Source organism: Aotus nancymaae, unplaced genomic scaffold (genome assembly GCF_030222135.1).
Source record: "Aotus nancymaae isolate 86718 unplaced genomic scaffold, 86718_ANA_hifiasm-v0.15.2.pri h1tg000033l, whole genome shotgun sequence".
In the NCBI taxonomy this organism is placed as follows: domain Eukaryota; kingdom Metazoa; phylum Chordata; class Mammalia; order Primates; family Aotidae; genus Aotus; species Aotus nancymaae.
Genome location: NW_026988447.1, coordinates 25732771 through 25747383, shown reverse-complemented (window position 1 = coordinate 25747383; position 14613 = coordinate 25732771). Strand labels below are relative to the sequence as shown.

The 14613-nt window shown below is 35.6% G+C and overlaps 1 protein-coding gene across 2 annotated transcripts; it reads left to right on the top strand.

Annotated features, from left to right (window-relative positions):
- Window positions 1-417: 417 nt before the first annotated feature.
- ZNF330 (zinc finger protein 330) lies at window positions 418-14345 on the top strand. 2 transcript variants are annotated; one of them, XM_012443236.3, is made up of 10 exons: window positions 418-516; window positions 2214-2339; window positions 4250-4269; window positions 4371-4441; window positions 6541-6620; window positions 9421-9547; window positions 10021-10125; window positions 11303-11349; window positions 12372-12489; window positions 13568-14345. In XM_012443236.3, the coding sequence occupies exons 2-10, from the start codon at window positions 2220-2222 to the stop codon at window positions 13840-13842; spliced, it is 963 nt and encodes a 320-aa protein (XP_012298659.2). In that variant the 5' UTR covers window positions 418-516; window positions 2214-2219; the 3' UTR covers window positions 13843-14345. The 2 variants fall into 2 exon arrangements, with proteins under 2 accessions (XP_012298659.2, XP_012298658.2); XM_012443235.3 differs by lacking the exon at window positions 418-516 and adding an exon at window positions 829-1041.
- Window positions 14346-14613: the final 268 nt, after the last annotated feature.

The following is a 14613-nucleotide window of genomic DNA, read 5'->3' as shown; positions in this document are numbered from 1 at the left end:
AGATACTAGTGGGTAAAATGTATCAGGCATTTGAGAACTATGAGGGAAACAGTAACCTTAAGGACAGTGGCATTGACTGTTATTGCTAAGTAAAATTGGTTCTTTGAAAACAGCAAAAAGCTGAGAGTGGGTCTAACAGTAAATTCCAGAAGCCCTCTTTGGTAGCAAATAAAGAAGCTTTTATTTCCTGCAGTGGGAGAACAGAAAAAGCTGAGGAAAAGGCCCAGTACTGAATCCTAAGTGTGACAGAGTTCCAAGAGATTAACTAGGAAACCCAGCTCGGTCGGCTACGCAAAGGTCAAAGTGCTGGATCAGAAGGAGATTCTGATGCAGGAGGAGGATCATCAGGTTTCAGTTAAAAACACGCAGAGCACACACTAGAGGCAAAGAATGTGGGATGATCTGTTCACAAAGGAATGGAATCCAGAGGGCATAGCAAAAATAAGAGACAGGGGAGGCTAGTACGAAAGTTCATCAGGCAACGGAAGGCACAGCTTGCGCAGCAACCAAAAAAAGGTGAGATGTGAAGCCGGAAGATTTAGGGGAGGAAAGGTTTCCAACAGAATAAAGCATGAATTTGCAGTTTGAGTCAATTGATCCAGTACCAAGTCTGGGAGTTCATTTTCCTCTTCCTTTTAGATTTCTCCTTTTTCTAAAAAAGTAAAACTGAGGGGGCCTTCCCTATTTTCCTTGGCATTCCCTTCCTTTTCTTGCAGATCTTCTTCCCAGGAATGGGGGGCAGCGGCCCCCGCGGGAGTGGGCGGGACAGGGGCGGAGCGAATAAAAGTGGGCGGGCCCTTTCCTGTGACGTCCGCCGTAAGGACGCTACTGTCGTAAAAAGACGTCCGGTCAGTCTCCTGGTGTCCAAAACTGGTTGTCGGCTTCCCTCGGTCTTAGTAGCTTCTTTCCCGGAGTCGTGGTCCACGAGTTGGATTTACTGCTGTCGCGAGCGGGCCTCACGCCATTGCCTGTCCCTCGGCCCCCTGAGTGAGTTCGGCCTCCCCGCCCAAGTGAGCGAGGTCGGCCCGGAGCACGCTCGAGGTAGGGTGTCCCGCGGGAGGGTGACGGTTGCGGGTCCCCGAGCCGCGTGGCGCCTCCGCCGCCGCGGCTCCCCTGGACGTCCCTTCGTCCCACTGGGTCCTTCAGCTCCAGGCTGGACTCCTAGAGCCGCAGTGCCCCGTGCCTGTTTCTTCACTTGATGTGTCGCGCAGTGCCCGCAAGAAGTTGAAGTGTTACCGGAAAAGGGCTTGAACCCCATATAAGGCTAAGAAGAATCACTCTTTTGAGCGTGTAGAACAAACTGGAGGAAAAACAAACAAACAGAGATTTAACTTTATCAGAGGATTCAAAGGACATCCCTGGAGGACGCAGAAAGTTCATCCGCATGATCGCCTCCTGATTATTTTCTGAGGTTCTTTGGCCAGGGCAGCACGCCCTCTAGATTTTGTCATTTTGCATATTGGAACGCCGCCTTAGTGGTTTGGGCGTTACGTTACCGAAGTAACCACCTATTAAATCTCCTGGCTATTTCTGAGTTGCTACCTTACTGCTTACCATCTGGTCTTTTGATTGAGCATTCAGTTCAGAAAACTTCGAAGCGCGTTAAAATTATATGCTCACTGCATGTAGAGGGAAGAACATTTGTCAGAGTCAAAGCAATAATACCTTGAATATCTTAAGAATGTTTTGTCTTTGTAATTAATAGTGTCATTTGTTGACTGTTAGATGTTTTGTTTACATATTACATAGGAAAAATTAGACTTGTTATACTTCAGGTGTTGGCAGCGTCAGGTTATCTGAATGATGGTCAGCGTCAGCTCAAGTGATATAAACTGGGTAAATGATGATCTTTTTAATGATTTTGTTTGTTAATGATACATGATTCATTTGTTTTAATGAGGTGCAGTATACTTTATCATTGGAGAAACTTTTTTCTTAGTGGGAAAAGAAAACTAGTTTGTCTTTTAGGGTAAATTTTTTTGACGTTTACATTTTTAGAATTGTTAGTGCAAATAAATGCCTTAAGTGTCGTCCGCTTCATTTGGAATAAGTGCTTAACGTTTCATAAGGCTTAGAATGTGATTAACTATCAAAATGATAGAGTTTAACATTTAACAATAATAAGAATACTTTGTTATACTATTTCTTAATTTATTAAAATAGTAAATGCAGTCAGTCAATTATATCTTTTCTGTTCTCTTGTGTCAAAATAGGAGAAAATGCCTAAAAAAAAGACTGGTGCGAGGAAGAAGGCTGAGAACCGCCGAGAACGTGAAAAGCAACTAAGAGCATCGAGAAGCACTATAGATTTAGCTAAACATCCATGTAATGCTTCGATGGTAACAGCTCCTTTTGATATCAGTTGATAGTGGAAAAAACCATATACTATATTATCTGAAGTACTCCTGAATAAAATTTTAGTGAATACAGTGTTTTTGCATTTATTTTAAATTTGAAATCTCTGGCACGTCCATTGATTTCACTGAGTAGCAGTGATTCTTGTTGAATTTTGTATTATTTATAAAACCTTGCATATTACTTCACATACTGTTGGTGATAAAGGTAGATATTGGACAAGAATAGATAATAGAAACTGTTACATTTTCCAGTTTCTTTGATGCCTTAATTTGTCTTAGTTGAGTTTTCATCATATTTTCTTAGCAGTTCTTTCATTTCTCTTCTTTCAACTTCCTACTTAACATCTGTTTGCTTCCTGTTCTATTACCTTATCTGCCTGTGCTAAGTGGATTAGTCATGATAATTTCTGGGCTGCTTTGAATGGTAAAATATGCGAAAAAACTAACAATTATGTCATCGTTACCTCTTCCTTTTCATTGACTGTTTCTCTGAGTTATCCCAGTTCTCCCTATTTTCACTCCCCTCTTTGTTTTTCTTTTCCCACTGTTCCTATTTTTCTCCTCTTGTTTCGTCAAACATGTATGAATTGTTTAATGTAGCTTAATTTAGCAAATGTTTATTGTGCATCTACTCTGTGTCAGGTTATTTTAGGCACTGTAGGTGGTGATACATAGATGAATTACATGGTCCCTATTTTCAGAAGTGTATCACTCAGTTATGTTGTATATTACTTAGGATTTGTTTGTTTATAAATGACAGAAATCTAACTTAAATTACCTTAGGGAAAAATAGCTTGTTGAATGGATAATGGAATAACTCATATTGCTGGGAAGAGGAAGGATATACCTGAGACTCAGGGACAATTGGAACCTGGAACAACTTGTAGTTCTATCTTTTGCTTTTGTTTTTTCTTCCTTATTAGTTCAATTTTTTCATATTGTCTTACTCCATTTGTTTGGTTTCATAGTTACAGGTAGCTTGCATGTCTCACATCACGTATTGTTCCTCAGAGAAGGAAAGAAGTCTGAAAGGCTAGGCTTGACCCAGTGCCTGTCCCAGGACTAACATTTATTGGGGTTGTTTGGGAGAGGCCAGATTACATAGCACAGATGTGACAGTGTGGCTCTCTTCTGTGTTACGAGTCCTTTCCAGAGAAGAGAGGTGCTGGCAGACAATAAATGAATGGTATGCCTAAATATGTAATGACAGCTAGATTTTGGAAGTGCTTTAATAAAGGTACAATGTATTTATTAGGACTAAGAGGTTAAAGTTGACTGTGTGGAAGGGGTGCAGTTCGCAGAAGAGGTGAGATTTTCACCAGAACTTTCAACAGGTAGGAGAAACTTTTTAGGGAAAAGTATTAGAATAAGTAAACACATGGAGAAGAAAGAGTATAAGACATATTTGGGGAATAGCTGACCATTAGTGACTTGCACGTAAAAAGAACAGGCCAGCAAGGTTTGGAAAGTGGTTGGGACCAGCTTGTAGAGAGCTTTTAAAACCATGTTTAGAAATCTGGATTTTCCTGAACTTTATTATTTTGTGTTCTCTCATGTTTTTTGTGTTCATTCTGTGGTATTTTATTCCTTGCAAACAATTGCTTTGTGGTATTTTATTCCTTACAAACAATTGAAAAATGAACTAACAATGTATTTAGCCTCTTAAGTAGTAATGCCACTTCTTCCTCTGTAGTTATATACCTGGAGTATCTCTCTTGCATAACTTTGTTACTTAAGCATGGGTAGATGCTTGTATACGTGGGTGGAGTTGGAGGCTTTGGTGTAGTGTCACTTAAATTTTAACATGAAAAACAGGTTATTCTTTGTAATGCAAGTAAATTTGCAGTTTTCAGTCAACACAAAAATTAATGTGATTTTTTTATATGTTACAGGAATGTGACAAGTGTCAGAGGTAAATTTTATTTCTTTTTCTATCTACCTTTAATAAAATTGTCACCTCTGACCTTTTATCTGACGTTGACCATATTTTAAAATTTTACTTTACATGACAAGGCGGCAGAAGAATAGAGCATTTTGCTACTTTTGTAATTCTGTACAGAAGTTACCAATTTGTGCACAGTGTGGTAAGTATATAATAACTAAGGATGTATACTTTTTATCTTTTTTTCAACTGATAGTTCATCAGTTTGAACTTGTGTGGGTTTGTTGCGGTTGGTTACAGTGCTTACAATTGTTTATAATGTTATACCTTACCATTAACAAAATAGCAAAACGTTATTTTGCCTACCAAAAAACTATCAAGTCTTGGTTTTTGTCTCTTTGATGTAATGCTGGAAAATAATTAAGGTACAATTTAGTTACAGGTTACCAATAAATTTTTTTCAACAATACAAGATCAGATTTCAGACATAACATTTGATGATCCTGAACTTTTAATTTTACTATCTTAGTCTTGTCAGTGTCTGTTTGTTTACTTATCTACATTTTGATTCCTGCTGATATTACCTGCAGTGTGTTAGACCATTGGGAATAATTTTATTCCACATTTACCTGGTACTTATTTTGTGATCAGTAGTTTTTGTGTTTGATGCTTACAGTATGATTCATGAGTTTCCTCATGTGTATTCCCAAGTGATTGAAATAGAGTTCCTAAGTCATGTACCCAATTTTTAAGTATAGGTGGAGACTTGTACCCTGAAATGATTATTTAAAATAGAACTAAATGTCAGCAAGATGAGTGTTTCCCAAATAGTCTTCCATGGACTACTTGAAATATTAATGGATATTTCTTGAAAAATATATATGCATATACATTTGAGAAATACTGCATGCATCTTCCTCTCATTCTCATCGGGGACATTTCTATTATATATTTGTATGTTAGAAGTTCTGAAGACTTGCAGTAAAGAAACCCGATGAACTTTATTATTCTAGATTTACACCTTCCTCCAACTTTTGATGAATAAATACTGCTTTTATTTATGAGATAATAATAGTTTCAGGTGGAACAATTTGGGATCTGCTCATTTAAATATGTTTATATATAATATTCCAGAAAGTTAGTAGTGTTTAGGGCTACATACCTGAATATTTCTAGTATAGTTCTAGCATTCAAAGAAGATATCTTTTCAGTTCTACAATTAATGAAAAAGAGAAAACTCGCTTATATGGAATACTCATATGGCAGTTTTTATAGCCTTATTTTGCAAAAGGTAATGAATGTAGAGTGAGAAAATAGATTTTGTGGAAGATTAAGCGGTAAGTTTTTGCTAGGAATTACCCATATTTTCAGTGTCTTTGGGTTTAAATTTTGTAGTGCTGGTAGATGGATGCATTTCTCATGTACTGATTCTTACTCTCAGTGTTAGACATGGAACAGCTGGGTAGCCACTGCCTCTCATTTCATTTCCTATTGTTTAACTTTGTTCCTTAGGAAATCAAGATAACGGAAAATTGTTTCTTTTGTGTTCCATTTTATGGAGTCTCGGATGATTAATGACATTGTTAATTCTCACATAGTATCTGATAAGCACATTTCCTGTTAGTGTTTGGGTTGGTAATTTAATTTGCTGCTAGATCAGAGGTTTAGTGGCTGTTGTGATTTGTAGCTGTATCATTGTATTCTTGTTTATTGTGCTTATTTGGGCACTATTTCAAAATTTTGTTGGAAAAATATTTAACTGGGGCTATGTTTGTAAATCTTTATGTTTGGATAAAATTACATTAACTTGATAAGTTACATAATCATTATTTGGTTTGGTTTGGTTTGAGGTGTTCTGTGGAAAGAAAGAAATGATAACTGCAAACCACAGTTTTTATTGTGAATTATAAAATGTAAAATTCATTATAAAAAGCATTCCTTTAAAAAATGTTTTGAATAATCTGAAGATTCATAAGTTTTTAAACTGTTAAAATGATCATTAGATTATAAAGCATAACCTGCAATCTCTGATTTAGTACAAACCTAAATTAGCATATACATTACTGTATAGTTCATTTTATAGACTCATTAGTAATTTGTAATCTGAAAAGTCTGATTCAACTAATGAAGTCTCAATTATATCTATTTTCTATTTTTAGTTATGTAAACAGTAAATACTGATTCAATTTCATTTTTTAAAAAATTATTTCCTCAGGAACTTGGACTAGATAAAAAGAGGAATTAGTGAATACTGGTATGTATTCCTTTGCAAGACTAACTGCAAATGTTTTTCTTTATTAGGGAAAACAAAATGCATGATGAAGTCTTCAGACTGTGTCATAAAGCATGCTGGTGTATATAGTACTGGCCTTGCAATGGTGGTAAGCTTCTTGTCATTATCTCTTAGACTAGTACATTTTCAAGGATAAGATAACGTCTTTCTGATCAATGGTTATTTTTTTTTTTTTCTAAATTCAGTGCTTTGTCCCTTGTTTCAATCAATCTGTAGTTATCTGGATTATCAGTGGCATGCTTTTTGTATGATTTTTCCTTAGTACCCACTTGTTTCTAGCTGCTGCTTTCTTATTGGGAAACATACAAGGTGTGGAAAGTTTTCACGCCTGTCTAAACAGAAATTCATTTCTCGGTGATACCTTTCTAGTATCTCTTAACCAGACTTCACAAAACAGTATTTAGTGTACTGAAAGCCCTGCTTAACCAATGTTTAATTAAGCCTTTGGTTAAATAAGCAACTTAGTTCCAAAGGAACCTGGGATAATAGTGTTCTTTAAAACTTTACATTTCAAAAAAGTGTATACATTTAACATACCTCTTCATTATGTATAGGATTTTTTTAAGTAAATTCAGCTTTTTGAATAATAAAAGGGATTACATGATGTACTTTGCTCTCTTTCCTAAAACATGTTTTCCTTTTAAATATAAGTTAACCTGTGCCGGGCGCGGTGGCTCACTCCTGTAATCTCAGCACTTTGGGAGGCCGAGGTGGGTGAATCACAAGGTCAAGAGATCGAGACCATCCTGGCCAACATGGTGAAACCCTGTCTCTACTAAAAATACAAAAATTAGCTGGACATGGTGGCGTGCGCCTGTATTCCCAGCTACTTGGGAGGCTGAGGCAGGAGAATTGCTTGAACCCGGGAGGCAGAGTTTGCAGTGAGCGGAGATCGCGCCACTGTACTCCAGCCTGGCACCTGACGACAGAGTGAGACTCTGTCTCAAAAAAAAATGAGTTAACTGGTTTTACTCTATTGTGAGATTTTATGTTTAAATAAAATTTTGTTCAAATTTCAGTCCATGAGGAAAGTGATACTATATTTATGTTAAATAGAATGTTTTATTTATGGTAAATTTCCAAGAACATGTAAACTTCTATTAAGAGGCAGACCTATGATATATTTCATATGTGCATATGTTATAGAAGCAAGGACCGAGAATTACCATCCTGTGAATTCCTCTTTTATTTTAAATATAAGATTGTCAGTGTTATCTTTATTCAAAAACCCTTTCGGTCTTCCTTGGTAGCTTGTTTATCTAAGTTCAGTCAAATTCGTTTTTTAAAATTCGCTGTTTTTTGAATGTGAATAATTTCTTCTTACATAAAGCATTTAAGTAGAATCATATATCATTAGCTATAAATGTCAGAAAAGTGATTTTCTGGATATCTTCTATTTGTCTCCCCAGCTTCCCCCTGATAACAGCAGGATAATAAGATGCTGGGTGTTTATTCCTTCATCTCACTTCCTGCCAGGTTATCCTGGTTTGGTTTTGTCCTTTCTGTAAGGACCACAGTTCTTCTCTATATGGCCAGGTAGTCCTCTCCCGTTTGTCCTAAGCTCTTCCCTGAGCTCTGTAAATTATCTCTATTAAAACTCTTCTAGAGCGCCGGGCATGGTGGCACATACCTATAATCCCAGCACTTTGGGAGGCTGAGGTGGGGCGGATCATCTGAGGTTGGGAGTTTGAGACCAGCCTGACCAACATGGAGAAATCTCGTCTCTGCTAAACAAAACAAAACAAAAAAACAAAATTAGCCAGGCGTGGTGGCGCATGCCTTGTAATCCCAGCTGCTCGGGAGGCTGAGGCAGGAGAAACACTTGAACCCAAGAGATGGAGTTGCACTCCAGCCTGGGCAACAAGAGCAAAACTCCAAGCACCTCCAAAAAAAAAAAACCTCTTCTAGATTACCTAGTTTGAGAGTACCATCTCTTTTTCTGCAAGAACCCTGGCTGATCCAAGAGATATAGTTGTTGATTTGCTAGCTATACTGATAACCCATTTTTGCAGGTCAAAAAACATTCTTCCTATTTGTTGTTTACTACATTTGTTGCAGAGCCTTGAATAATAGAATTCTGAAAACCTGGCTTTAAATCTCACCTCATCTGTAATCCAACTCTGGGACTTGGATTTAGTCTTGGGCCTCATGCTTTTCCTTTATAAAGGAAAGATTGTCTGGTTCTACTCTCTTAAGATTATTTCTAGCTTTTAGTATTTGGTAGGTGTCAATGTTTTATTGAAACATTTATTCTATTTGTCTGTTTTTTTTGGGTGTGGAATTGAAGAGTCTTAACTTGTATTTTAGTTCCATAGATTTTACTTTAAATTTTTTCCACAAAGAATGTAATTATTATTACAGCATAAGTTGCCATAACAGAAAAAAAAAGAAGCTGGCAGAAGTTTCAATCAATCTGTAGTTATTTCTCAGTACTTTTCTCAGTAATTCTAGAAAAGCTATGCAATTATTTTATAAGTATATAGTAGTATATACTAATGGTAGTATTTAAAAATTCAATTTAGTTACAGAAATTATTATAGACAAGAAAGTTTAAACTGTTGGCTCCTCCAAACTTCATTTTAATTAGAATTCATTTTGAAGAAAACACTTCCAACTCTTTGACTTGATTAAATGATATTAGGATAAGTGTATAGTTTACCTTTTTTTCTTTTGCTCTATAACTGAGTTTTGTATATTGTGGATAGCTGTTAAGAAGTTGTTTTTCAGGGAACCCTTTTAATTTTGGCTTCTGAGTAGTAAAATGTTTAAATGAAACTCTCTACTATTGAGGGTTGATAAATTGCTAAATGTATGCAATTTTGATGGTTGCCATGGTTAAACAGGTGGTCGGGTGACAGTGATTATATTTTCTTGTTCCTTGATTACAGGGTGCAATATGTGACTTCTGTGAAGCTTGGGTTTGCCATGGTAGGAAATGTCTCAGTACACATGCCTGTGCCTGCCCTCTTACTGATGCTGAGTGTATTGAATGTGAACGAGGCGTGTGGGACCATGGTGAGTCATTAGACAAACTAATGAGCTTTGTTATAAGTGAAGGTTGACTTTGAAATATTTTGAATGCTGTTTTTGAGATTTTTTTCAAGATACTGTCAATCCTAACTACAGGTACTGTTTCGATTATCCGTGTAGTTAGAAAAGGGATCTATGCTATCAGTTATTGTATTGTCAATGCTAGTATTGTTTACCCAAATGTGGAGGGGAGTTGTGGTGGAGCAGGTAGGCTCTTTGAGCATTGTATTATGTGAGTGGCTAGTAGATAGTAAGAGCTCCTTTTTTTTATGGTTCAGTTTCAAGGACTTCAACAGTTTTCATTATAGGTTTTGTCAGAACAAAAATGTCTGAATAATTTTGGTGTACCTCCAAAGTAACTTGCCATTTCTTTTAAGCAGTTCTAGAGACAGGAGTTTTTTAAATTAAAGTTTATCGTATTTACATTTCTGTGTTAAATTTTTATTTTAATCCAACAGGAGGCAGAATATTCAGTTGCTCTTTTTGCCATAACTTTCTCTGTGAAGATGATCAATTTGAGCATCAAGCCAGCTGCCAGGTTTTAGAAGCAGAAACATTTAAATGTAAGTTTTTAAATATTAGATGTTCTTTATATCCAAGATTTGGAATAGTATAAGTATTAATTAAAAAGGAATCAAGTTGTTTTTTTTTTAACAGCTTCTCATGAATGGTAATTTAACTCAATCTTTGTCTTCTGTCTAGAAAACACTCAAAACAGTCAGAATATAGTTCTGAATTTTTCAGCAGAAATGCCAGTGGCATATTGGTTGGGCCAGTTCTTCATTTTATTAGCTTGATTTGATTAGGCATTGCAGGACTTAATCTTTTCTGGTTCAGAATACCACATATCATTTTTGCCTTCAAAGTATTATAAAAAACGTTTAAACATCACCCTTCTTCCTTCCCATTTCCAAATGCCCTCCAGTAAGTGATACCGCCCTGTTTGTTTGTGCTAGTTGGGTCCAGTGATTCTTAGATAGGGCTGTGTATCAAAAATACCTCTGGAAGGTTTTAAAAATAGATAGATGCCCAGGCCTCATCCCTGGAGATTCTATCTTTAAGTCTATGGTGGGTGCCAGGCCACCTGTATTTAACCTGTACACAAAATTCTCATGTATTTTCTAGTTGAGAGCTGGCATTACTGAGTGGCATAATAGTATCATCTTTACAGACAGTTTCTTTCTTGGAAGGTTCATTGAAATAAGACTCCATATAAAATAGTATGTATAACTTGGCATTTAAATAGCCCTTATTAAATTGTAGTTACTATTACAGGAAAAAGACGGAAGTTCCGTAGGTATTTTCTTCCTTTGATTTGGTTTTTGTTCTGGTATGAAATGCTAATTATTTTACTTATTTATAAATTTAAAGTTGATAAGTTATGAGATATACATACAACATACATACTACACACACATATTTGCACAATATATATGTATGCATGTGTATATAATTCTTGCAGTATTTATATATAAAATTCTCAAAGATTAAAAAAGCATCTCAAAGTATATAGCATTGTTAGGCCTTTCTTAGCCTTTTGCAGAATGTCTAATAAGAAATTGAATTATTTTATTTGTGGCATGGGAGCTTTGTGTGTTTTATAGCATTTGAACCCAAAAGACAGGCAGCTGTGAATAATAAGGCAAGCTTTCATTGTAAGCTTTTAGTGATTTGATAAAAGACAAAACAAAAATCTAGGAACCAAATAACGGGATTTTAAGATGAGTCTATTTCCCACAGGTGTTTCATGCAATCGGCTTGGTCAGCACTCATGTCTCCGTTGTAAGGTATACCTATGCATTTTTTTCTTTTAGATTTTGTTTTTAATCTCTGTACCCCTCCACCAGTCCTAGGATTATTTATAGCTATAATTAATTTATAAGAGACCTTAAAATTATATACTTTAACACTTTTATTGTTGAGATTGTGGAATTGAAGTTGAGGAAGCTCACATGACTTTCCAGTGGTCATCTAGTCACCTTGTAGTAGAGTTGTGACTAGTGCACATTTCTCTGGAATCCTGGCTTTGTGTTTTTAATGGAGAACATTCTGACCAAGGTGATGAGAGTCTATTTTAATTCAAAATGTACATAGAAGAGTTTGGGTAAAGATTTCCATATTGTTCTGTGTCCTTAGGCCTAGTCTCTAGCATTGTTCATCAAAGATTACTCAACAGATGCAGCCAAGTCACTTCCTCTCAGAAGCGTTTCTCTAGTTCTTATATTCCTAACTCTATCTCTTTTTTGTCTTCCAACTCTGTTTCACCAAATGACTTTCAGGCATTGTCTATGCTGTTTTCTCTGCCTGGAACACTTTTCCATCTTTGCTTACCCTGTTGCCCTCCCATTCTTCATATCGTGAATAAGACTTGGTGTCTCTAAGAGCTAAGATCCCGTGTCTGTTTTGGTGCCCTTCCCTCTGCACTTCCCCTTCAGTGCTTAGTGTCTTGTAATTGCTTTTTCCCTATCTCCATCCCCAGTTAGACCATATACTGTGTGAGGGTAAGTAGGCTATTCACCATTATTTCATAGATCTGGGACCTTATGAATACTCAAATATTTATTAATGACTAAATGTACTTACATGTCATACTCAGTATAGTTAGTCTGCCTTTTGTTAGATCATTGTTCAGAAGAGTCCTGACAAAAACCATTTCTGTTAAGAACATTAAATGAAAAGTGTGACTGGTCCTGACAAAATTTTTAATCTCACTGCCTTAACAAAACTGTATCTTTAAAACACTGAATACTGTGTTTTTGTGTATTTTTACATTTTTATTTATTGACTTTATTTTGCTTCTCCTATATAGGCTTGTTTCTGTGATGATCATACAAGGAGCAAAGTGTTTAAGCAAGAAAAAGGAAAACAGCCTCCTTGCCCTAAATGTGGGCATGAAACTCAGGAGACTAAGGACCTTAGCATGTCAAGTAAGGCCCTTAAGATGCTAAGGAAGTGATTTTTGCTTTCATATTTTGACAAAGTTTATCTTTTTTTTTTTTGGTCTGTTTTTCTTTTTGCCTCTTATTTGAAAAGATGAATGTGTTCTCTTAAGCAAGTGGAATTTTGCAGCTTAGGAAAATATGTGGGTAAAGTTTTTCAATTTTACTTAAATATGCCAGTAATCATTTTGATATTTGGTATTTGCCTTAGTCAATGACAGCAAATACTGAAATTTAAGAGTGAGTTTTAAAATTTTTGTTGAGGCTTCCTTGTTAAATATCTGAGTAGCTATAATTCCTTAAAATTAAAGTGGTGGTAATCTTAAGTACTTAGAAGTCAGATTCATTCTGATGCTATCTTAGGTGTGTGGTATTTGAGCACCTGTGTTTATTTACATAATATATCACTACTATAGGAAATTATCTTGTGGTTTTTATGTAACTTTTTTTTTGTGAAGGAATAAGAGTACTATAAGCATGCTTATGATAATGCAGCTCCCAATTTTGTTAAAGAGAAATTTGACTCTTAACCAAACATGTCAGAATGGAACCATAATTCTAAGTGACTCTGATTGCTTTGTTTAATCATAGATATAGTTGCACAGTGAAGTGAGACTGATGATTTTGCTGATCTTCTGCACTAAACTTTGTGTCACTACTAAGGCAGAAGAAATGACAGGCTTTGTTTATCAGTGCATCTGTATTGTAAAATAGCTGTCTTATGAAAAATGTACTGACATATGAAATCAACTGTATTCTGTTATTTATGTGATTTGAAAATAAACGGTCAGTGACCAAACAAAAGGTATTTTAGTTTTAAACATGCCTTTTTACCTTTGGAGTGATCTATTGGTCTAATTTGTTTTCTAGATTTAATGAAATGACACTGTGACTTTTATTTTTATGGTGTGTATATAGACTCAGGTGAAAAAATTAGGAAAACATGACCTATTTTTTTCATTTGGAATTAAAGCAGCCAATGAAATTCATGAAATTTTATAAAGGACAATGAGAATGCAGAGAACTGGAACTAACAAAATGCCATGTACATATCTGTCTTCTATAGCACGCTCCCTGAAATTTGGCAGGCAGACTGGAGGTGAAGAGGGAGATGGAGCTTCTGGGTATGATGCTTATTGGAAGAACCTTTCATCTGATAAATATGGTGATACCAGCTACCACGATGAGGAGGAGGATGAGTATGAAGCAGATGATGATGAAGAGGAAGAAGATGAAGGCAGAAAGGATTCAGACACTGAGTCATCAGATTTGTTTACTAATTTGAATTTAGGAAGGACCTATGCTAGTGGTTATGCTCACTATGAGGAACAAGAGAACTAGGGGAGCTGCTTGTCCACTGGTGGCCGTGTGTGAGAGAAGCAGGAGTATGTGTGCACTTGATGAATTGTGTGTGATGTTCAAAAGTACCTTAGCCACTTAGCCTGGTGCAGAAGACTAGTTACACTTAATGGGCCAAGGGGTAGGGCGTAGCATTTTTATGGAACTGATAATCAGGCTTATGGCATAAGAAAAATGAGTTTCAAATGTAAGGTGTTTATTGATTGAAGCAATTGAAGTATCATGGATTAGGTTATTACTGGTTTCAGTAATCTAGTATGTTTTGCCAATTAGATACATATATACAGGATAAAGGAATAGGGTGGTAATATATTTGTTTGAAATTAAATTACTGTTTTTATTAAAAAATAGTGCTTCATTCATTTGTCTGATTTTATAAAATGTAATGAGTAAAATGAATTGCTGTATTTTTCCTTTTATGTCCACAGAATGAAAGTCATATGTTGTTTATTCTAAATTTTCATTAAATATTCATGTCACCTTGAGTTGTCATGATATGTATGTTTTAGTATTTGACCTATTCTCTTTCTTCACAATGTATGTCCTCAGTGGTACCTATTATTAATGCCTTAAATGTATTGACAAAGTGACTAGCCATTTTTCAGATACAGTATCAGAAATAGTATTTTTACAGAAGCTTTACCCAGGACATATTATTTCTCTTTGAATAAATCTATTATTTAATTTATATAAATTTGATATTTAATTTTTTGTTCTATATTTTCAGTTTCTTTTGGAAAGCATTCTAATGTT

What these genes read in the sequence shown, in the direction of transcription:
- ZNF330 (XM_012443236.3), top strand. Translation starts at nt 2,220, where the DNA reads ATGCCTAAAAAAAAGACTGGTGCGAGGAAGAAGGCTGAGAACCGCCGA. An exon ending in ATCCATGTAATGCTTCGATG is followed by an intron (nt 2,340 to 4,249) that starts GTAACAGCTCCT and finishes TATATGTTACAG; the next exon opens with GAATGTGACAAGTGTCAGAG. An exon ending in ACTCATGTCTCCGTTGTAAG is followed by an intron (nt 11,350 to 12,371) that starts GTATACCTATGC and finishes TCTCCTATATAG; the next exon opens with GCTTGTTTCTGTGATGATCA.